Source organism: Mus caroli, unplaced genomic scaffold, assembly GCF_978045245.1.
Source record: "Mus caroli unplaced genomic scaffold, Mus_caroli_1 scaffold_15, whole genome shotgun sequence".
In the NCBI taxonomy this organism is placed as follows: domain Eukaryota; kingdom Metazoa; phylum Chordata; class Mammalia; order Rodentia; family Muridae; genus Mus; species Mus caroli.
Genome location: NW_028227270.1, coordinates 88,850,871 through 88,875,937, shown reverse-complemented (window position 1 = coordinate 88,875,937; position 25,067 = coordinate 88,850,871). Strand labels below are relative to the sequence as shown.

The following is a 25,067-nucleotide window of genomic DNA, read 5'->3' as shown; positions in this document are numbered from 1 at the left end:
AACAGAAGCAGATTTTTTAAAGTTAAAATCAAAGTGAACCACTCTCATTGCTTTCTAGGATTCCAATTACAAGCTAGAACAACAAAAACAACCTTTGTTTCTCAGACTTAATCATGGTAGCATGAAACCCTAGGTTTTAGAATGGCACTTTGATTTATTCTGATACCTCTTCAAATTAAAACAAATATTTTAAAACATTTGAGCCCTTACTATGTTTATAATACCATAAAATAATTTGAACAACTCCTCATAGCCAAAGTATAATACATGTTTTAGAGTTTCAAAGGATTTAGCTGAAGTTTCAAGGTCTCATCACTTATTAGTTCAAACTATCAGAACTAAAGAGAAAATGACACTATATTCATTATGGGATTTGAGTATAAAATGCTGCCATGATAAATATTTGGAATTCTAAGCTTTTATAAAAGCACGCTTTATGTACAGTATCAGCATTCATCCCCACAGGGTGTACAACGTGGACAGCCTCTAGGGGGAATTTATCTCATTTCATTTTCATTCTACATTCCGCTTTTGCACTGCCAACTAAATTGCTCCTTGGTTTATAGTATAGAAGGCTTCATAATGTTTAGCTGAATTGCTTACTTTTAAAGCATGCTGATAGAAAACCCAACGTGGTCTAAAATATCCACACCAGATGTTTGGATGGATGTGAAACCAACACATATCAAAAGGAGATCCAAAATACCATTAGCTATATAAAACACAGGCTCATGCATTTAACAAGTTCAATAGATCAAAACACAGTAAAACTCCAAGGGAAATGAATTTGGTTCTTGCATTTTCCATTATAAGGTACTCGAATTCTCTCCAGTTTTCTTTGGACTCCCAGAAATTCATTAAATGTTAAGTAACAACAGGATACAAGTACATCTTAAGTCCATTTAATGTGACTAGACATACAAGAGGGTAGTTTGGAATGGTCACTGAAACAGAACAAGGCTTCACCATCATAGTCTGAAAGAAAATACTTTGATAAAAAGAACAAAGAAAATGATACTCTTGTTTGCATGTTAGTCAGGATACATCTCATATAAAAAGCTTCACTCTGAGACAGACAAGAACTGGGAGACTACCGGTCCATAAATCTGTAACAATAAAAACAGGCGCAGGCATACGTAGCAGAAGATGGCCTAATCGGCCATCATTGCGAGGAGAGGCCCTTGGTCTTGCAAAGATTATATGCCCTTATACAGGGTATACCACAGGGAGTGGGTGGGTTGGAGAACAGGGTGGGGGAAGGGTATAAGGGACTTTTGGGATAGCATTTGAATTGTAAATGAAGAAAATATCTAATAAAAATTGAAAAAAATAAAAATAAAAACATAAAAAATGAACAGGCCCAGAAAGTAGGACTTTATGACTTTGAGCAGAAATGGTCAGGCAGCACCAGTTGTGGAACAGTCTGTCTTCATAGGAGCAACTGCCCTTTCCAAATATTTGAAGAGCAGAAATTTAACAGTGAAATTAAATTAAATTCATGTTTCCCATGAATTTCCAAAGCAGGTAAGGTGGGGAAGGGGACAGAAATAAGAATAGCTAACATACTGAAGAGGAGAGGGGGAGGGGGAGAGGAGATATTTTCATCCAGGTTTGTTTAGGAGATTAGATTGCTGTGATGAGTGGTCAGAGTGCATCTAAGTAAATTCTCAGGGTATTCTTGCTAATCCTCATGAAGTACCTACATAACATCGAGCAATCCTACCTCAGACAGGTCATTCCCTCTGTTCCTCTCTCCTTTGTTGACCCTCTGGCAAAAATAACTTCAATCATTCTAGCTAAAACAGAGTCATGTCTGCAAAGGTCCCTGACAATTTCCCATTTCCCATCTCGCTCTCATCCTTAGAATTAATCTCACTGCTTACCACACAGTACTTTGTTTTCTCCTGCTACACTGATGGCCTGCATTAAAGTGTGATAATGAAAGACAAAGGCCATTACAATCTTCACATTCTTAGCATCAATGCAGATCCTAGTATAGGCTTAGTGCCTGTCAAGTCACAATCACTTATCCCGAAAGGCAAGTATTCAAGCATCAGATGCAGAATCAGGCTTGTAAACATTTGTCAAACACTGATGTCCTATAGCAGTAGCAGGTACAAAAAATAGTATCCCTTAAAATGTACTTGAACATTTTCTTAGAAACAGAAAAAAACTCAAATCCAAGCATTACTCTCCAACATAAAACAAAATTTCATCCATCAGAGGTTGGGTACCTCCAACCAAACAGAAGTATGAATAATAATCTAAACAAGAAAAACTGGTATATGAGGAAAGATAATTTGAAATTACCTAAATTACCAGAAAAGTTGAGAAAGCATGGGTATAAAGCTGATAGTTATGACTATGAATTTATAAATTAGAAAAAGTCCCTAACCTATCGTTGAAACGATATAGAAGGCAGAACAAAACCTGCAGTGCCTCCAACTAACTTAAATACTTTTGGTATGACCAGTCTTTGGATTTATAACTAAATGAGAATTAAGGGCAAATAAACTCAGTCTCTACCATTACTATTGGGCTTTTAAATTTTTCTCATTAAAAAAGGCCATAACACATTTTTTTTCATGTTTAAAACAGCACAGAGAAATATTAGAAAATATTATAAATAGGCCAAATTTTTCTGCAACATTGTTCTACTTTCTCTAAAATAAGGAACAAATATTTTAAGAAAACAAAAGCAAGGGAATCTCTTTTTAAAAAATAGACAAAGCATTCCATATGGCAGCACAGACACAAGATAGTGGGTCTCTGAAACTAGCAGAACTAGTTAACCCCCTTTAACTGCAGCTATTACAGATGATCATGGAGAAGAAATAGAATAAAGAATAATCCTTAAGAAAGCATTTTAATTATAATGCTCAGTATAAACAAAGTTAAAAATCATTATTCTGCTTGATTCTCCAAAGTGGCTGACTCATGTAAAATTATGTAAGCAATAAAATGCGATTTATCGTAAAGCTGCTAATAAAATCTCAATTCTTGGGAAACAACTGCTAATATTTCATTTATTTAAAAAATACTAAAAATAAAAACAGCAAAAAAAAAAAAAAACCACCTCACCAGCTCACCAGGAAGACATTGGTTCTACCATTAAGATTGTAGGTAACTTCTCCCCCAAAATATGTGATATCATTTCTGTGTTTCAGGAACAAATTTTCATTTAACTTTTTTAGAAAGATATGATACAAAGAGAAAAAAAAATGAGAAATCAGTTTCTAAGAACCATTTTTTGTTGTTTTTATTTATTTGTGTCTTCATTCTATCCTTGGAGGTACCACAAGGAGGCCACAATAGCAGACTAATAGAGCTTTTAATTTTATTTCAATGGACCAAAAATAAAATTAAAGTTACAACTGCAAAATGGTAACAACAAAAAAATTGTTTGCCTGGTGCCATAAGGCATACTATACAACACATTCTACTTCACCTGTACACTCCACTATTGGAGAAAGAAGAATAGATTTTAGGATATTATATATATATAAATTATACACACACATACATACATATTAGAAATATCTGTGCTAGGGACAGGAACAGGCCCAGGTGTGGTATAGGCCAGGAGGCAGGGAGATCCGGAATCAGTAGTAAAGAGATTAGAAAGAAGCATACCAATCAGCTCCATATACAAACAGCCTGCCTGGCAAGAAAGTAACCCAACAGACAGGGACGATGAACAAAGGCCATCAGCCTCAAAGGTAGATGAGCCCACACAACAGGAACTGACATCTCAAAGATGTCAGCAGTTCTACCGAAGACTCTTACTACACAAAGGGGAAGGGCCGAATGCCTGGGAAATGTTTCTGACTGCTAAAGTCCAGCAGCCAACAATGTATAATATGGGAGGAACAGACCTACCACAAGGGATAAAAGCAGATTCCATGCAGCATTTTCTCAGTACAAAGCAAACAAGTGCCTTTAGTGATGGAGAAGACATGGAACATGTGGTATTGTCCTCCAAACAACAAGCGTATGTGTCTTGACCACCAAGACAATGTAGGAGGTCATGATCTCAGTGAAGGAGGGAGGCTTTCCCCAATGTTGACATATCTGAAACCATGTTGTATCTTACTGTCATTGTTACTCAAGTGGCAGTGTTTCCACAGATGTCACTGCCTAACACTTTCCACATCTGAATCGCTGCTGTTCAGGCTGCTGTTACTTTAGTATAATAGCACATCTTGTATCAAGTATCTCACACTTATTGGCATTACAATTCCATGTTAGCATATAAAGTAAGGACAAAATAAAATAAGGGTAAATTTAATTTGTCACTAGAAGAATGCCTACAATTGCATACTTGCTTGTATTAAAAACATGCACGAGCTGGAGATTCAGCTTTGTGGGAGTGTTTGTGCTTTGTAAACATAAAGCCCTAAATTAAATCACCATTGCCAAATTAATAAACAAAAAAATTATTTTGCTCATCTTTAGAGGTACACACAAGAATCATGCTATAATCAGTATTTTCATAGATCTATATGAACCCATCAGTAAGAAAAAAAATGAAGGCATCAAAGTGATATGAAAGAACTTTATTATGCTTTCATCAGAAACACTGTCAAACAATGATACAACTGAGAATCAATGATGTGAGGGTGTGCTGTTGACAAATGTGGTATTTTATACTACATGGGACAGTATCTTCAATCTATCTGTAATAAAGTAGACTAAGAATTACAGATTTACAGGAACCTTAGATGGTAACTTAGACTAATTCAATTTAGTGTATGTATCTTTTCAATATTATGTTGAAAGTGCCAGATGACAATTTTTTACAACATTGAAACGTTCCCAGCATTGTGAAAAGCTTGCTATACAAGAGGATTTCTCAAACACATCACAGATAGCCCCATAAAAGGGGAGTTGACTTCAGTAAAACTCAAGATTTATGTTGTGTGAACGATACCACAAAGCTAACAGAACTGGCAAAGTGAAAGAATGTACTTACAACACAGACAACTGATAAAAGATTAATAAGGATTCCTACAAATCAGCAAGTTAAAGAGGCTGAAAAACTGAACAGACAGAGGCTAGAGAAACGCATGTCACAGAAAGGAACATACAAAAACTAGTAATCTGTAAGGTAATTTCAATCCTACTATTACTCAGAGACATACTGAGGAGAATCATACACTGTTCTTCAAGTTCAATGATAAAGGCTAATATTGAAGTGACATAGAAAGTTTATTTAAAGTAATGCTGAAATCAATAAAATAGTCATTCTTTAGCTAAAAATAATTATTCTCAGTTGTCCTCTAAGTTAAGGTATTTACACATCCAGTTATCACAAAGTAGGGACTATCCATACAGAGAAATAAAATACATTTTATAATTTCTAGATAAATATACATAGTCATTTTATCTCTAGAATTTCATTTTGTTCAAGAAAAAAACATATTTATAAATCTGAGCACTGTTTAAGCACAACCCAGGAAGAAAAACATTCATGGTGTACTTCAGAAGAAATTTGTTGTTCACTGATGTAATAGAAACAGCTACAGCAAAAGTTTGCCATGTTCAGGAAAATGACAAGTTGAGTAATGGCTGTTAGTAGGTGAAATCACAGTCATGAAGAGCAATACAAGGTTACTTATGAAAAGCATTTCCATAGTTTGTCTCGACGTAAATTTACATATTACTTGTAATACTAGTACTAATGTAGAGTATGAGGGACACACAAACACACGCACTTGCACGCACATAGAAATTAGCCTGCAAACAATGAAAACCTACCTGACCTTTTAAAAACATGGAGGGGTTCCCAGTTCAAACAGAGAGGCAGTAGTAAAGCATGTATCTGCCTCACCAAATCCCAACAAATCATGTCATAAGAATCTGGTATCAACTTTGTATCATAACTATCTCTCTTTCTCTCTCTCTCTCTCCCTCTCCCTCTCCCTCTCCCTCTCCCTCTCCCTCTCCCTCTCCCTCTCCCTCTCCCTCTCCCTCTCCCTCTCCCTCTCCCTCTCCCTCTCCCTCTCCGTGGATGTGTGTACATCTAGAGCCTATTTAAGTTAGCATTTGTCAATTGTAAAAGAAATATACATATACTTAAGAGTCAAGCAAGTTGTATTTTCAAAACATAGTTACTAAACACAGATATATATTTTATGTATTAATAGACTAAATTTAAGTTGCACCTTAGTAATATTATAGTTTGAAAAAAAACAAAGAAAATAATTTTATCTGAAAAAAAGAAAAACAAGCCAAAATGTTTGCAAGTTATAGGCAATAAGTCGAAGCAATTTAAAAAAGGAGTAAGATTACACAAAATACAAATATCAGAGACTGATACAGAATACCAGATATTTGGGAATCTCAAAACAATGTGTCAATATTCTACAATTACAAACAATTGTATACATGAGCTCCTATGGAGGAGTGCCTAGGTCACTGTTCCTAGGGAGAGCAGAACAGATGGTTCCAGTCAAAGCCCTCTAAAGACTCAGCTACCACCTATCTGCTGGGGAGGTGCCCCAGGTCAGACACAGCAGGATGAATGCTGCTGTGAGAAGAGAAAGGGGCAGCAGCTTAAATCACAGACAGACAGGTGACTGGATGAGAGGGTGAAACTACATGTAAATTATGTTTGGTTTTAAATATAAGGGTTTTAATGTTTTATTAGTAATAAATCTACCTCTCCCCCCTTAAACTGCTGTCACAACATGTATTAGTGGCCCCTGACAAATGCTTGAAATTGTTGCCATCATTATTACACAGGAAAGGCTCTGAAAGAATTCCAAGCAATCCATCCATGTCATACTCTGACAAAGCAAGTGAGAAGCCATGAGTAGAGAAGATTTAGTTCTGAGTGGAAAGTAAGAAATCAAGCCTTCACACTGACCACAGTGCTACTCCACCTAACCAGGCCGTTTGACCTAGGGACATGTAAAGGGAGGGACTTAATATCCTTGAACTTGAGTCACCTAGTTTTCAAACTGAAGGAGTTAGACTAGGATATTCCAGTTGTCAGAATGTAGTCACCGGAATAGGGTAATGACAAAAGAAGTATGCCAAATAAATAAACTATTGGCATTAATTGAAGCTAATGAGTATTTTCAGGTCGTATGTAATACTCAGCCTTTTAAATAAAAACAAAACAATGAAAATATTAAAAGCTCACAGAAGAGATAAGTAAATACCTTTGTATTTTTATTTTTAAAAAGCTAAACTATAATAGAAATTATATAAATTATTTATGGTTTATTTTTATACTTGCTCTTTAATATGAAATTCCAGTGATAAAGAAAGTAATCTAATTAAGGTTGTTTAAGCTTTTGTTGTAGTCAGCAATGAACAAAGACAAGACAGAAAAATCTGTATATAATTTAAGCTTTAGTTTAAAACATTTTAACTCCTTAAGACAATTTCAGAAAAGACACGGGAGGGAAGTGTCTAATTTTTATTCAAGTTTTACTTAAAGCAATCCTTACACAAACGTTTAAAAATTTCCACAAGACTTGTAAGGAAACTTAAAGTGTACAGAAGCAAATATCTTAAGAATGCCTTAGTTAGAGCCAAGACTACTTAAAGTATAATATTGATAATAAGCTTGTAAAAACTTAAGGGCAAGTTTGCCATCTTAACTACATGAAATGTTACAAAGTTAGAAACAGAATTTTTATAACAAAATAATTTATCGATGGAGTTATAATGTTGAAACTTTTATTTGGAAAAACAAAGCTTAAAAAGAAAGATAGTAAGAAAGAAACTAAGTATTATTAATCTGATGTATCTTCATCTATTTATAGTTCTCATTTTTTAAAAAAATTCAATGAGTTGGAGTGTGCCTTGTGGGTAGAGAGCTTGGTGCAAGACCCTACATTTGATCCTCAGTATCATAAGCCAATCAACCAGCCCAAACTAATGTAATTGAAATTTCAATACTTAGCATCTTTGGAAGGGGGTGATTTTTTTTATTTAGTTTTTCTAGATGATGAATACATACTCTGCTGAGAATCATAAAACTACCTTAACATTTCTAATTTTTGCTGTTTGTTCCCTAAGAGCATCACCTATAATCAACTAATACACTTTACATTATAAACTCTCAATGAACATACCCGCTAAGGCTGCCTTATGATCCTATAAATCAAAAATCTACTCATAAGTAACTACGTCTTCACACTAACTTCTTTTTTCCATAAAAATCATTAATAATTCATTAAACAGGAACTTCTGGAAAACTGTACTGGAATAAAACTTATCAACAATATTTGATATGTAGACTTTGTTCCTATAACCACAACCTCCTTAATCAGATCATAGAAATAGTTTATTTATTTGCTTCCGGTTTTCCCTTTTGATCAAAGTTGGGACACAATACATTCTCTCTGCAATAGTCTCCATTTTTTAAGAATGACATAGTGAGATATTAAAGTTAAATATAGAAACAAATTAACACTGGAATTTAAGTTTACTCATATGACTAAATAAATTTATGGAGAATGCACATCTGCTTATTTTCTTAAAGAAAAACCAGCACTTAGCATTCAAATTGATAGTTTGTAGATAATAATTTTTTTCTAGAAAGATATTTCAATGATAAATTACTACCATAGCTCATAGAACATTCTCCTTTAATTTGTGCTTTCTAAAAAAAAATGAAGCATAATGCCTTTTCTATCCTATTGTGTCCAGTATTCTTCATTACATGTTTAAAAAGGTATAGGCCTACTTTAAAAAACGAAATTAAATATTTCTAGAGAAAACTACTTTATACAAAAGTTTATAAAGTTATCAGATTCTTTCTCCAAAAAATAGTTTTTAAGAGATTGAATCTTAAACCTTATGGTTTATTTGTTCGTAGTTTTGATTAGACATTATAATAATTTATACTCTTAAAAAACACTCCATTTTAAAGATAATAACAAACGATATTGATATTGACAGGTTCTGAGATTGAAACAAAGCTGGTAGAGCATGTGATGAAAATTCTGTCCACTTCCCAAAGCCTCACACCCATTCCACAGATGAGGAAAGTGAAGGCTGGCAAAGCTGTGTGTTTTATTCTGTCTTACTTTACATTATATAAAAATTCACAAGTACAGTTTTCTTGCTTTTATCCACAAACATACTCTTGAACACATGAATGCACAAATACCCTATTCTAAAATTTAGAAACCTTTGTATTTCAGTATATCAATGACAGCTGTATGTCAGTAAGTCCTAAACTAAGAATTTTATAACTAAACCCTGGTTTTAAAGAGTCTATAAATTGTTCTAACAATGAAACTATTAGTTCATGTTTCAATCTTGGATTTATCTTGGAGATTTCGGATAAATTTCAAAGAGATAACTGAATTTTCAGAAGTTAGTCATGTTTAGTTACTGTAAAGTTCTAAATGTTATAATCAATATTTTTCCATATACTGATGTTTCACTAAGATATGTGTATATGCAGCAAATTATTTTATTTCATTTTATAAAGCTCTATTTGTAAAGGCCTACAGTCAGTAGAATTTAAATAAACTACAGATTATCCAGTAAGAGATTTGATATGTAGCAGCAAACATATGTCTTTAGTTTAAGTTTTACTAAAGCAGATGGAAGAGTGGAGGAAAAAAGCTAGGCGGAAGTACGTGACAGCCACCAAGTCTGCATCACTGAGAAGTCAAAGAGCTCTGTGTAGCTTTTGGTCCACGGAGCTAGAGCAGGACGACACACAGAGCATCACGTCGTAAGCTGGGCTCCAGACTCCTTCAGTAAGCAAAAGAAACATCCTGAGAAGTGGCATCCTGAGAAGTGGCACATCAAAGCATGGGAGCTCGGCCTTGCCTCACACAGAAGTAAAGAAGTGTAAGGCTTACCCAACAGTTAACTTTACTAAAAGAAAAAAGATCAATGTGCTAGTATCTTTTATATAAATGAAAGAAAATTAAACAGATGAGTTAAAACCATCTGTAAACTTCCTTTTATTATGAATGAGAATAAAAATAATATAAACTATTTCTATTAAATCTAAATGAGTATGTCAGCTAAATTGAGTTCTTTGAAAAAGTGATTGTTTAAATTTTACTGGAAAGATTTTACTAAAAGTAAGTATTTAGAATTTGATTGATGCTACATTATAAAGAGTAATATTTTTTACTAGTTTCTGATAAAAATCACTAATCACATTCAGTAATTATCTAGGATTATTATGTTGTCCATTAACATACACCTTTTCCATGATGATATACCTATAAATACTTTCTAAATATGCTTTACAGTCAGCAACTTTTATAAAGAAAATCTATGAAAGCCTGGCTAAAGAATAAAAATTACAAACTGCATTTCACACTTTGTAGACATGTATCTGTCTTAAGGATTAGTCTCTGAATCTTGGGGCAATAAAGTTGTACCATCAAAACTCACAATAATATGAGATGCATTGACCTGGTAGAATCCTCATTAAGAAACTGAGAGGGAAGGCAGGAGAGTATGTGCTAAGGTATGGAAGAACTCTCATATAAAGAAAAAACACATTCTTTGTGAAATCTCTCCAAAAAGAATAGAAATACACTTGTAGGTATTTGCTACCCTGGACCCTATAAAAAAAATAATAAAAGGAAATATAGTTTGGCCCCAAATTGAACACTATATCATTCATATTTTCATTTCCCACTGCTCATTAGTACTTGATGAAAGATTATCAACACTTGAAAAGAAATAATTTATGATTACAATCCCATTCTATCAATTTACTTTTAAAAGTATTTACCATTTTAAATTAATTTTTTCAGGTAACAGAACACATTTGGAGTAAAAAAAAAAAAAAAACCAGAAAACCTTAAGAATACTACTTAAATCTTCTGGTAGCATCACTCAAACAACAGAGTGCCTCCGCTTTCCTATGACTGTAACACCACTTCTTTAAGAACATTAATGTTGACATAATTTGAAAAATCAAGTAAGACAAATATTACTTAAGCTATAATGTTATAAAACGTTTTTAAATATCTAAACTATAGTAATGTCTACTCAAGTAAACAAATATAAAGTGATCATAAATTAAAGTTTGTTGTAAGATGCCAATAAAACATAGAAATCTTCCTCTATGTTTCATATAAATTCCATTTTAGTTTGGGGAAAAAGCTGCCCTTTTTAAAAGTACATTTAAGAGATTATGAGAAAATCAAAAGTATTTTATTATTTATTCAACATCTAAATGTTTGTATAAAATATAAAATAATATCAAGGAAAGTTAATATACCATTGATAACATTAATAAAATCAGCAGTTTGTTTTTAAGCAGAGAACAATGTTCTTCTGTTAGTAAGCAATACAAATCGCTCATATTTGGCTGTGTGCAACATGATTCTTTTGAAACTAAAGAGTTTGAGGAAGTGATGTTGCAACCCTGTCCTTTTTATGAAAACCATGGCAAAGAAAAGGTCAAATAAATACTACGTATGATACCATCCTATTAAGAAAAAGCACATAGTCTTAATCTAACGTCTGCCAAATGAGCTAAACATACAAAAGGAAGGCAGTTATCTAAAAAATACAATATTCTAGTTAAAAATTATTTTTCAAGTAGTATATACTATTCTATACCATATTAACAATAACGTACAAAAGAATTTGTATTTAATAACCTATACTTAGATTTTTTTAAACATGTGGGATGATAAAAGTTCACCTTATTAAATTTTACTAAATTAATTAAAATTGTCAAATAATTACATGTATACAAATCAAAATTTGTATAGTTTTTATGTTCACGTAGCAATGCTAAAAACATAAAAAGAGTTAACACAGACCTTCCTGTGCATACAAATTAAAGCTAACACAGTAGATAGTTTAAGAGAGAAAAACTACCTAAGTACATATCTTTTCTTACCAATATGTGGCAGAGCAAACTCATTTAATCATTAATAAGTAACAAGAAACAGCCAAAATATGTTTTATGCATCATTAAAACCCCATTGAGGCCATTACAGTCCCCAGCAAAGTGATGCTGGAAACCACCTTTACCCTGGCCACCACATTCCCTCCTGACCTCACTCGGCTGAGGCAGCTAGAGGGTGAACGGCAAGACTCTCAAGTAAGCCTTTATTAACTATGAGAAATAAATTACATTAAGTGTTACTTTTTGAACTCAGAAATGAGGGAAGGGGTTGTTAAGATATCAAATTTACTAGGAAAATAATTATGTGAGAAATACGTTGCTGTCACATGAGAGACTTGCCAGATACTGTATTTAAGCAAGTTGTTATACACACCTTTAGAATCAATTTTGTGACAGAGAGATTAGTCTATGATACTAAATTGCCTGAAGAGAATTAAAAAAAAAAAATGGTGGGGGAAATGTTTGGTGAACAACACTGCCAGTTCTTTAGGAGTGTTTGTAAGCAGTAAGAGACCACTGTGATTCAGTTGTTACATTGTTACAAAATGCCCTTCTACCAAACTTGCAGATTGCGGGCTCTAATAAGTGCACTTCTATTTCCTTAGCTCCTCCTTTCTGTGATTTTTACCAAATACAATTCTAAAACGTGAAAATTACCTAGAAGTTTGTGAGAACACACAGAAAGGTCGTCAGAGCCAGACACATATTAAATATTAATTATGATGATGACTGTCATCTTCTACAGTGATTATGTCATTATATAGGAATGCTAATTAAGGCATAAAATGACTTGTTAATTGAGAACTTGTTCTGAACAAACACATTTGTACTTGTGTATTTAATAAAAAATCCAGCCTGGAGACTGGGCCATAAAAGACTGCAGTTCTATTTTTTAAAATGCTGACATTTGAGCAAATGTTCCCATGGAATGTTTGCCTGATTCGTGGACTGACATTTCCTCTTTGTAACTTGCTTAACTAAAAAGGAGCCATGCAGGCCAAACCCCACAGTACACACAGGCAGTAGGCCATTTCTCGACACTGAAACTTTCGTAAGGTTTCTCTTTTCCTTCCCTCTTCCCTTACCACCACTCTGTCCTCACTGTCTTTTTATTTTGACACACACAATATCATAGCTGCTTTTAGTCATCTTACAATAGAAGACGTACCTGAAAAGATTAAGATTTCCCACCTGGGATTTGTCCAGAAATTCAGTGTATCATAGTCCCCCACAGCTTCTTCCATCCTGCTATACTTGTGTGTGATCAATAGTAGCTTTCTTTCTTATTTTAGATTTACTTACACTAAAACCCAGGGAACCAAGCTGATGGAAATCAGTGTGTATTGTCACTCATCTTTCATTCTAAAATCAAGGCTGACCTCCATGTCTGTGACACTCTGCTGCCATCTATGTGTATAAAGAAGCATAACAATCATCCTCCTGGCAGAAACTTTTCCTGGGTCCCTAAAGGAATAATCCTGTCTCTCATCTAGATCAAGGGTAGCCTTCCTACCCAAGAGCAGAAACTTGCTGGAAACTTCTAGGACTTCCTCTGTGAAGCAACGTCATTAACAGTGACTTCCAAAGGCGCATTATTTAAGGCATCTAGTTTTTATCGGAGCCAATAGTTTTTTACCCAATACAGATATTAATAAAATATTTTTAGCATAGTCAATACTTATCCCATTACAGATACTAATAATTCTTAATTAATATAATAACTTTTAAAGAGTTAACTATTGAAAAAATAAAAGTAAAAACTGAGATACTTAAGAAACTTAAGTAAATAAATTCAATAAAATAAGTTGATTTTAATCAAAATTGCCATTTAAATATCTTGCCAGGATAAATGACCACTTAGCCAAAAAAAAAACTTATAATATTTAATATAAGGTAAAAACAAAAGTAGTATTTGCTCTTGTGATGTAAAAACAAATACTATGGTGTAATAACCATTCTCCTCTAATCAACACTGAAATGCTTCTTTCCAGAAAAGACAAGCAGAGTCTACCAGAGTAGGCCAGAGCCTCTCAGCCTGGCTGTGACCGATCTTAACCCATGCACAACAGACTCCCTTTCCAGAGTGAGTTCTATGGGAGTAGGAACACAAAGAAAAGTAGCCTCTCTTCGAGTCATAGGGAAGAAGGGTGACTGACAGTCAGGACGAGGGGCTGCTAAAGAGTTGGAGGTCAGGTTTGTTGATATTATTCATTTCTAAAAGAGAAAAGCAACAGAGAGAAGAGTGCTGGCCCTGAGTCACCAAACAATGAGAAGCCCTGATTACGCTACTTCCACTCTATTCACCCATTCTTCACAACTTCCCAACACCATCTCTGTAAAATTCCATTTTACTCATTAATACTATGACCATATATAACTTAGCTCATATTTCAAATGCACCATTTTCCAAAGAGTTCTCCAAGTCCTACTGATGAATTTAGCCATTATCAGAGACCAAGCAACACTTCATGCAGTCTTATGAATAAAACTATTCTTGCCGGGTGTGGTGGCTCACACCTTCAATCCCATCACTCGGGGGGCAGAGGCAGGTGGATTTCTGAGTTTGAGGCCAGCTTGGTCTACAAAGTGAGTTCCAGGACAGTCAGGGCTACACAGAGAAACTCTGTCTCAGAAAAACAAACAAACAAAAAAACTATTCTAACATATTACAAAATAAACATGTAAAAGATACATAGGTTGTTACGATTTAATAACAATTATGTCTATTAATCATTGATATTAATATTTTAAAAGTACACACCACATAGTACATAAAATTTTCTTGTGGCTGGTACTGATAAAGTATCAATTAATGATTAAGATAGAAACCAAAATAAAATTTAATGCTTATGCATTAAATTTCTTTGAGTTAAAAAAGGTCTCACTTATCTTTTTGTTCCAATTTTAAGGACTACTTAAAAAAATAAATTTATAAACAAAATACATACTAAAATGATAAAGTGAGATTTGTGCCTAAAACCAGGATCTATTAAGTCTCTTAAAGGGGAGCTTAATTCTTCAAATACAGACACCAATCTGAGAGAAGGCAATGTATATCTGCCTTCAAATATTAAATAGACCTATTATTTATACACTCACTTAATAAGGAATTCTAAAATCTGTTTGCATTCATCACAAAAAGAAAAGAAAAGGTTGTTTCACTCCCAGTACATTTACTAATGAGAACATTTCTTCCCGTTAGTATTTACAAAATCATCTTGGACATGAACATTAAGACACACATGAACATTTAGTGATTTGATTAATTTTAGCTTAATATGCATAAATTGTTCCAAGAGTGAAATACTTTTGATTTTATTTAGTTAAAAAAAAAAGCTACTACTGTAAATAGATTAAGGTTGGAAAAGCTAACAAACACACCTTTGTGTGGTCCATTAATTCTATACAAAATTCCAAGCATTATTAGCTGTTATCAAAATTATAATACCACCTAGATCTAATAAAACAGAACAATCTGTCTGAACAGGGAATGGAGAACTTTCATAGAGTGTTCTCTCCCATAAAAATTCTTAATGGACTATAAAGGACTTTTTAAGTGGTTTTAGATTTGAATTCAATTGCTTAAATCTATAATAGGCTTCCAAGAAGAATGTGAGCCAGATGACAAGCAGAGACCCCCACCAGCAGTGTACACACCTACCTATCCTCATGAATACGGGAGTTTTAAAAGAGCACATTTCATCCTAGAGATCATGAACTGTTTCTTTGCAATGAGGTATAAAGGACTGTATCTGTACAGAAGAGGACAGCAAGTAATCAGAATGAAGAGAGGCCTACAGAGCAAGAACACACAAAAGGCAACTGTCTTCCGTCATAGCTGAGGTTTGTCACCTACCTACAGACATTGTTCATGTCACCTTACATCCTCTGTAAAGGGGTCACATTTTTGAGAAACAGATCCATGCAAACTCAAACATGCGTGGACCCATGTTTGCATAGCAGTCTAGATATAAAACAACATAAACCCTTATGTTCTCAAGGCTGCAAAGATGGCTCTCTCTCAAAATACAGCTGTTTGCTCCTCAGGCCTACGAGGTATTTCAATATTAACAATGTGCTAACAAACTAGAGGATTTATGTTGCTTTGATCACATTCAGGAACTGAATATGATAATGTAACAATTTCTTTAAATGTTGATCAATTCAGGTATCTATTAAGAAAAATAAGTTATCTTCAGCGCCTCAACAGTCACAATTCATACAGGTTAGTGTTATTATTATATGTTAACACATAATTTGTTCAAAATGTGGTCATTTCAGATGAGTTAATTCTATACATTCCTACTTTCCCTGTGTATTAATTTATCATGCTGTATCATGCATTGTATTCAGAGCTTCCTAGTTATAAAAATACCACTCATATGGGATTAATTCTAACCAGTTCCCTCCAGCAAGGAAAACGTCTTAATTCAACCCACTACATTCAAACTTCACTTTTTGTAGTAAATGATAGGAATGACAACAGAGGTAAGACTTCTGTCACAGTTCAATGGTTCCCCTGCCCTATCCCCATTTTGGGTCATCTCCGCTCAGTAGCACAGATGACAAACTGGAATCAGCCCTAGGTTCAAGGCTACACAGAGCTTGGCTGCCCATCAACTGGCAATCTCAGGCAGGTACTTGTGAAACAAAGGCATGACTTGGGTTACTGCCAAGAGCTCTGACACCTCAGAATTCTATGGCCCATGTAATAAAAAAACAAAGGGCCCCATGCATCATTTCCCCTTTTAGACTATACCACACAATCTAATGTTTCAGCAGAGCAACTATAAGCCTTGACCAAGGAAAGCAGTCTTGCCTAGCATTTCAAGGCACAGCTAAAGCAAACGGCGACCTTCATCCTCAGCAGAAGCAGCACTGACTAGCATGTTGACCACGGAACTTTTAGCTCCATCTACTTCCAATAATCTGCCTCATGTTAGTCCAAACTATGAACAAAGAGCACAGGAAGCTTGGAGGTGGGAAGGTGACAGAATAGGCAATCTGCACTTCCTTACCTTCTCACCCACAGCATTCATTTCTGATCTACTCCCTAAGGATGATGGTGTATTCTGCAAACAAGAAGAGCAGGGCTCTTGGCATCAAAATGAGCTTTCAATAAAAGCTGGTATTGTCAAAAGACTAAGGCAGATGGTATTTAAGGAGTGTTACAGTCCACTGCAAGAACATGGGCCCACAGAAGAACACTGGTAGAAGACACTACAACCTAAGGTATGCAGCTTACTGGAGAAAACAAGCCTTAGGAGGCTCAGTCAGTTCATGATATAACCAGAATTTGAAATAATGGAAAACCTCAAATGTAAGTCTTGTGAGAGACAGGGCAGGCTACTGGATGTGCAGTTTCAGAATGTGTCCAAGGAACTCTAATGTACACCCCTAAATTAAGATCCCTTTTCCGTGCCCAGTTCTCATGAGGACAGTCCCAAAAGTGAAAGTCATATTTAATTGCTATCCTAATACTGATTACAAATGCCCACCGCCACAGTGCATTCTGCACTGGGTCTAGCAAAAGGCAGCGGCTTATGAAGAGATGTAGATGACCGTGCTCATCAATGGAAAATTAATGAACTCTACCATGAGAGTGTACAGGGCCAGGCCCTGACTCATATTTGAGGATGTCCCTTCTAACTGCAATAGCAATGTTCCCCGTCTATTCATTTTCTTGCTCACACCTCCCTGCTAGGTCTCCAGCATCCAAAATAAATAGATCAATGAGTAACAACACAGAAAAACAGTCCTTCTCTGATGCTGGTTGTGGACTTTTAATAGGCTACCCCCTGCTCTGTTATAACTGTACAATTAAGGGCCATGTTGCTGCAGTTTGTTTTGTGTTATAACTAGGTCAGTGATATACTAGCCAGATATAAAGTCAACCTGCCTTTCTCACCATAATGAATGCTCTTAGTGCAACATGCCACTTGCCCCTTCTCCCAAGAGATTCACGCTTTCTGGAGTAAATATTGGATTTAGTTATCAATCTGTAAATTGCAACTCAGAACCTCCAGGAAATAGATGACAATTATTTTGCTTGGTGAATTAAATTTGCTTGGTCTCTTTCCCAGGGTCTACCCATGTAATTTCTATGCCTGTTTTTATTCCCAGTTTCATTTGCTGGACTTGCTTTTCTAGCTTCTCTCCCTGATTCTGACTTAGTGACTGCATGATCACTACAACAACAACTAGCCCCTTGTTCACAAGCAATTCTGCTTCATGGTCAGCTTCCTGAGCTTACACAGCCTCCTTCCCTTTGGGCTTCTCCAATCAGAATCTACCAGCTGGTGTGCTCAATAATGGAAAGGGGATCACAGCTCACTTACCTACCTCCTTCAACCAAATACTCAGGCCTCCTTACTGTCACAGAAAAAAAAGTGAAGCAAGTAACTTAGAGAATCACAAGAGAAAGTAGTAAGGATGGCTGAAGACGAGACGAGGAATACAAACTATGGAGTTAAGATGTCCAATAAGAGAAAGTTTGAAGGAAATATAATAATGGTCTTCATCACTGATAGGTGATTTGAAACTCTCTTCTCAAAACTAAAATGAGACTACACTGCAGGCATGGGAGAGAAAGTGAGTACAAGAAGAAATACTGCAATGTGGGAAAAGATGTTACTTTATGAACACTACCTTATTTTGTCACTGGTAAGGATAATTTTCTTTATTGGCCTTTAAAATAAATTATATAATATGAAGACCTGAATTCCCATTCTGGATTAGGCAGTTATCAAATGGATTTTAGTGGATGACTTCATTTACAAAAGTGAAAGTCATATTAAATTATTTCTCATTCATGACTGGCTTATGACTAAATAATTTTCATATGTTTAAAAAATTCAAAGCAATTCCATCATAATATTGTGAGGCAAATGCAATCAACACTGGACCAGGTTCACAGTGGGAAGATTCTCACAGTACTGTGACTGTAGAATGACCTAAGGTCATCAAAGAAGCTGGGGGAAAAAAAGTAGACAAATTCCAAAAGCACAACGATAACGAATGCTGAGCACATAAGAAACAAATGTATATTCACGGGAATTTTTTTTAATTTTTCCTAAAACATTTTTTTCACTCCCAAGATGGGCAGGACTACAAAACTGTATCATTTGTTCCTACTGAGATGATGTCATATGCTAGGTTTAACTGCTTTTAATAACTGGTACATTGCAGTCATCCCTCACTTTCTCCCACATAAGATCCAATCAGCCTTTCAATGAACTACTTCATGAGTCATAATTTTACTGTTTATGATTCAGAAAAATGTCTTCAGTCAGTATTTCCCAGACTGCTATGGGCTCATTCCAAGAAGCAATTTCATCTTCATTGGCTTCCTACAGGAAGCCAGACCAGCTTCCTATTATTTTATTTTCCTTACTTTTAGCAATACCAAGGCCCACATCAGATTAACTGGAAGTGTGAGTGATAGAGAGTTTATTCTGCACAACATGAGGCCAACACAAACAAAGCCCAGTCTCAAAGTCAAGAATTCAAAATTAAACACAAAATGTGCTAATATTAGACCATCTTTCAAAATATTACAAAATAGCATGTTATTTTATGTTGATCTTACTGAACATATTACACCAGTCAGAAACAAATTTTTATTTAATTTTTGTATGAACAGAGTAAATTCCTTAAAGATATTAACATTTAGAACTAATATTTTAATCCCTTGATAATATCAAAACAGACCAAAATCTGAAGCCATAACTACAGCTTAGAGTGATCAGAGGACTGTAAACTCACTGTCTGGCAGTAAGCCAGGAGAGCTGTGAGGACACTACAGCCCCGGCCAATCCCCTTCTTGGTGTCTACTACCCACATCTAAGCATCAACTTGTCTTTAGCTTACTGCACAGAGATATGAAAAGTTGTGTGTTTTAAAAGACACGTATCGTACTCATGCTTTGTCTTGAGACATTAGGATTTTTTTCTTAAGGTATCAATTCTCATAGGCTACACACTACCTGACAAAAGAGTAGGGTGTGAAGAAGTGAGGTATACAAGACTCACTCCAGACTTTCTCCACTCTCACAATTCTTGGTTACAGGTGTCTTTTGTGATTTAAAATCTCACACTGCCATGAACTGGTGATTAGGAGGACTAATTTTTACCTGACTCAGAAGCTGGTACATTGAAAGGACAAGGCTTAAGATTAATGCATTTAAAGTGACTGTATGAATGAACCAAGACAACCTGAAATGCTAGAGAAATGTTTCCCAAAATGTGGCTACCAGACTAAGCTTAAGGACCAACTGGAAACTTCCTAAAAATCAAAGTTCTCACCCTTACCCTGGACTTGAGAAATCAGAGTCTGGGAAAGAGGCCTAGCAATTTTGAGGGGACACTGATCTAAGCTTTACTATGTTGTTCTCTCTTCCTTCCAACAGGAAATTCCTTGAAAAGAATTCACTCATTTTACATCCCCTTTTCACTCAACTACTAAAACCCCTGTGCTGAATCTGGTCAGTTCCATTACATCTATTTCAGATACTCTTATTTAAAAGTCCTTAGCCAGATACAGGGTATGGTCCAGTGACAGAACACACATCTACTATGCATGAGACCCTGGTTCCCAACCCCAGCAATGCAAAAGCAAACAGAAATATTACAAGTAGATCTTCAGTCTTACTGCTAAGGCCATTGACCTTGTCCTGGTTGCCTATGCCCTTCTTCCTAGAAAGGCCTACTTTCTTAATTTCCAACACATAAGTCCACCCACTGCCTCTTTTCTCCTTGGTTCCTGCTATCCTTATTTGCTCCCCCATACCCTTTACAAGGCAACTTCCCTGCAGTTTTCTATCTCCCTTTCTCCAGCTACCACCTTAAGGATTCTGAAAACTGAATTTACAACCCAACAGATTTCAGGCCCCACAATGTATTTCAAAGTAGGTCAAAACATGCTGTCATCTGAGTGTTCTTCAAGTACTGGGAATAAAATCTTTCCTAGTTCTTGAATCAACTGTCTGGTCTCTGAGCACTAGGATTTCCCTCCTCCTCCAGAGACCACAGAAGGATCCACTCATCTCACCAGGTGATCTAATCTATCCTCATCTGCTTTACAAAGCCACCACACTCACATAACACCTACATCTGTGCAACCTCACCTGTAGATCCTGGCCTCTAGTATTCATGTCTAAATAAGCTTCTTTCTGGTCAATACGTACAGAAGCTGCCTGGCTTAGCCGAGCTCCCTACCTCGTCCACTTTCACATTGCTCCTCAGTATTCTTTGCACTCTGCTGAATGCTATTCACACTGCAAATGTGGCCAAAATTTCCTCACTTTTGACTCTCAGCTTTATGTTACTACCTCCATTTCAACTGTGCACTTCCTACTACATCTGTAAACACCACCCTTGTATCTTAAGAGCACAGCCAGTGCTCGCCCTCTCCCACTTGATGGCACCTAGTCCCTCAGATTGAGTACCCTTTAACCCTCCACTACACACTCAAAAACTCTTCAAATCTGTGACACTTGCACCAATCATACTACAAGGGAAGGAGGGCAGGAAGCACCCTGAGTGGATTTCACACATATCTCTGTTTGCCACTGTACCATATTTTGTAAGAAGTACATGTTCCACAAATATTTGTTAAAAGATTAAATTATTTTAAAATCCAAAATTCTAAGGCCCGAAATGCATCAGTGGGTAAAAGCACTTGCTGGCAAGCCTGTTAACATGAGTTTGAGCCTCAGAGTCCATGTTAGCAGGAGAAATGAAACAACTGCACATTTTCTGCTGTCCTCCACACAGGCACGGTTATACACAAGTCCATACAACATATACATGTATACACCACAATAAATAAAAAAGCGTTTAAAGAATCTTAATTAAGCACCACTCCTGGCAATGAACTGACTCTATAAGAAAAGCAGCTAAAATACCATAAAAACAAATAATTCATAAATGTACTAAGTTAGAACCAATCGATCAGACTGTTTCTGTTTCCTATTTTTTAGAGTACAATCACTCCAGAATGAAACTACTACTCCTGTGCTCACTACAACTCAAGATCTATAACATGTTGTAGAACTGTAAGATATTCTGGAGAAAGGAAAAGACAAGCACATTAGATACTTATTAGAAAAGAAGGGTTGTTTATAAATAAATGTAAAATTGCTCCATCTTTTTGTCATGCCAGCTTACAGCTTCTAGAGGTTATAAACCATCTACAATCAAAAAAGAAAAAATTGAAAATTATAAAAATAGAAAAGTGAAACGGTCATTTCCACATACCCCATTTTTGTCTCTTGGGGTTGGTCAGAACATGAAAAGAATTCGGATGAGTCAGAGAATGGAAGATAAGCTAACTGCTTCAATTGGAAACAGCCCTTATTCCTGGAATGACAGAACTGATACTTCTCTGTATAGACCGAATAATCTCTGAAACACAAAGTCTTAAGTCATGTCTTCATCATGAGGAAAAACTCAAAATCCCTAGGAAAACAGCCCCAACTGCAGAATATAAACCTCACACTGAGAATAGATTTCTAAACCCACATATAACATATACTAACCAAAAGATTAAGAAACCAAGAGGGATAAGATGAGCTCTGGCATGTGTTTAGCAAATATGAGGGACTGCTCAACACCCAAAAGGCAGAAATAAAGGGAAAAGTAATGAGAAAGATAGGGGAATTGGCGGTGTTGTTATTGTTGCTGTTTTCTAAAGAGCATCTACACAGATAAAGGATACTTTTGTAAATCTTCAGGTCTGTCTTAAAATAAAAATGAGCTAATCTCAAATTTAGTAGTAATGCAGGCAATTACTTGTCTTTTCTATTAAGATTTATTTCAAGTGTATGAGGTTTTTGCCTGTGTATGTTATGAGTGTTCCTGGTGCCTCCCTGAGACTGAAGTCATAAGTGCTTGTGAGTTACCATGTGAGTGCTGGGTGCCACGTCCAAGTCCTCTTCCAAAGCAGTCAGCGCTCTTACCTGCTAAGTACAAAAGCCTGCAACCCAAAGGCGGGCCCTCAATTTCCAAAATTTGCTGTTTTGTGACTAGGCTTATTCCATTGCTTATTAGACTTGGGTCCTAATTCCTGCCTTAAGCAGCAGAGGTGTGAATAGTAGGCATAATGCCCACATTCTATACAAAACTGAAAAATGTGGAGGAACATGAAAACACTTCAAATATTCCAATAAAAGTACTGTATTTGTTCTTTAAACAGAGAAAAGAAACATGGATAGATATTTCTGAATTTTTTTTTTAGCTTAAAGCCATCTGTTTTGATTTCTAAGCTCTACTAACCACTTGATTGAATAGGTACCTAAATAAAACAAAATAGCCCTGGTTTCAAATTTCATTCACCCAAGAAAACATCAGGATAGAGCCACAGAAACCTGAGTCAAGCAGAAGCTGGAAGTCTGGGAAGAGCTGTTCACGTTTAGGGTACTGATTCCAGACAGACCAACTAAAGAAGGCTGGGAAGAGCTGCTTCAGTTTAGGGTACTGATTCCAGACAGACCAACTAAAGAAGGCTGGGAAGAGCTGCTCGAGGTTATGGGAAGGAATCAACACTGAGTCTCACAAGAAAGAGGGAATGGCTAAAAACAGATTCACAAGTCACAAAAAAAAGTTAATTCAGCTAACTTTAACATGTGATTGCAACCCAAAGAATATCATTTCAACAATATATTGCAACCTGAGAATATCCAGGAATATCCAGTCATATAGCCACTACCAAAAATTTACATTAGAATAAAGGTTTCTAAAATTTAAAAAAATTCTTCTCTCACAGATTGATATGAAATGTCAAAACAGAGGCTCACAACCTAAAATAAATACAAACTGCTACTTCAATGTTAGTTGAAATTTTTCATTATACTGTTCAGTAACAGAAACCTCAGCTTAAAAATGGAAAGCATTTTATTAGGATGAATTGCTTAAGTAATACTGATGACTAAACATGTTAAGGACTGGTAGTTGTTTTGTGCTGAGAAGCAGTACACATGAGAGAACACTACAATGAAGTCACAGCAATGGGAAGGTCTCACCTTGACATGGCTCTGGGCGCCAAGATTATAGATCTCTGTAGGCTTGACTTCATTGATGATTTTCACTAGGCAGGTGCTGTCAGTGAGGTCACCATAGTGCAACTTCATGTCTTTAAGATTTAGAAAAAAAAATCAGAAACAACAAAAACAAAACCCATATTATTCAAGTATGAAAATGAAGAACAAACTGGAAATGTTCCCAGACGTGATTCCCCATCCCTGAAAACTAAGTATTTAACCTGAACAACTTAGCAAGATCCTGCCTTGTGTACCAACTCCTTCCAACAAGATGAAAACTGAAACAACATATTTGATCACTGAGTACCAGAATATGACTTTTATCTTTAAGAAACATATAATATAGAAAGATTAGTCTGTGTGGATTTATATTACCAGGAAACTCAAATACACTTGTTCAAAAATTATAATATCCTGAGGATGTTAGACAATTATCACAGGGCTGTAAGTAGTTAAAAGATGTACTATTTAAAAGTGAGATGCAGACAAATATGACCCTGGAATAATGTACAATACTCTTGAGAGAGTATTGTACACAGCACACTCATGATAGAAAGGATAGTCCTTTTTGGGAAACTTTGTCCATAAACCATCATGTGGTTTTTAAGTGCCTTACAGAATAAGTCCTTAAGCTGGCTATAAAACGACTATGGTAGTAACATAACTGCTCAAGGCACAACCAATCTAGCCAAACTACTGTGCTGAGGCTGACTTGCACTGACTTCATTAGTCTAATAATGTGACCGGTTTGCTAGCTTAGTCTACACCTAGATCCAATGGTGGTATCATTTTATACAAAAATAAAAATATTATATATTGAGCACTTCTAATCTGAAATTACATGTGATATGATTCAAAATCTTTGAAGTACTCATAATATAATGCTAAAAATGAAAAAAATCCATACCATGAAAATGGTTTGTGTACAAAATTATTTAATATATATGAAACATTATAAATTCTAAGTGATTATCTGATCTTTTTTAATATAGTAACTTCTAAAAAGATATTCTGTGTAACTTAAACATTAGGTGAAAAACCTTTTCTGTGGATAGCTGGGTCACCTTCCTGATGATATCAATACCTAACAGTAACCTAACCTTTGTCTCTTCTTAGACATCTAAATCACTTTGGGGTAACAATCTCACTGTATCACCCTTGCTAGCCAGAAAC

General features: G+C 35.4%; 1 protein-coding gene across 1 annotated transcript in view; it reads right to left on the bottom strand.

The window, feature by feature from the left end:
* The window catches only part of Gmds (GDP-mannose 4,6-dehydratase), a 531,248-nt gene that overhangs the window by 387,140 nt on the left and 119,041 nt on the right, over positions 1 to 25,067 (bottom strand). The window contains exon 4 of the mRNA XM_021180416.3: positions 23,877 to 23,986. Coding sequence (XP_021036075.1) covers positions 23,877 to 23,986 — 110 coding nt within the window. The remainder of the gene's footprint in view (positions 1 to 23,876; positions 23,987 to 25,067) is intronic.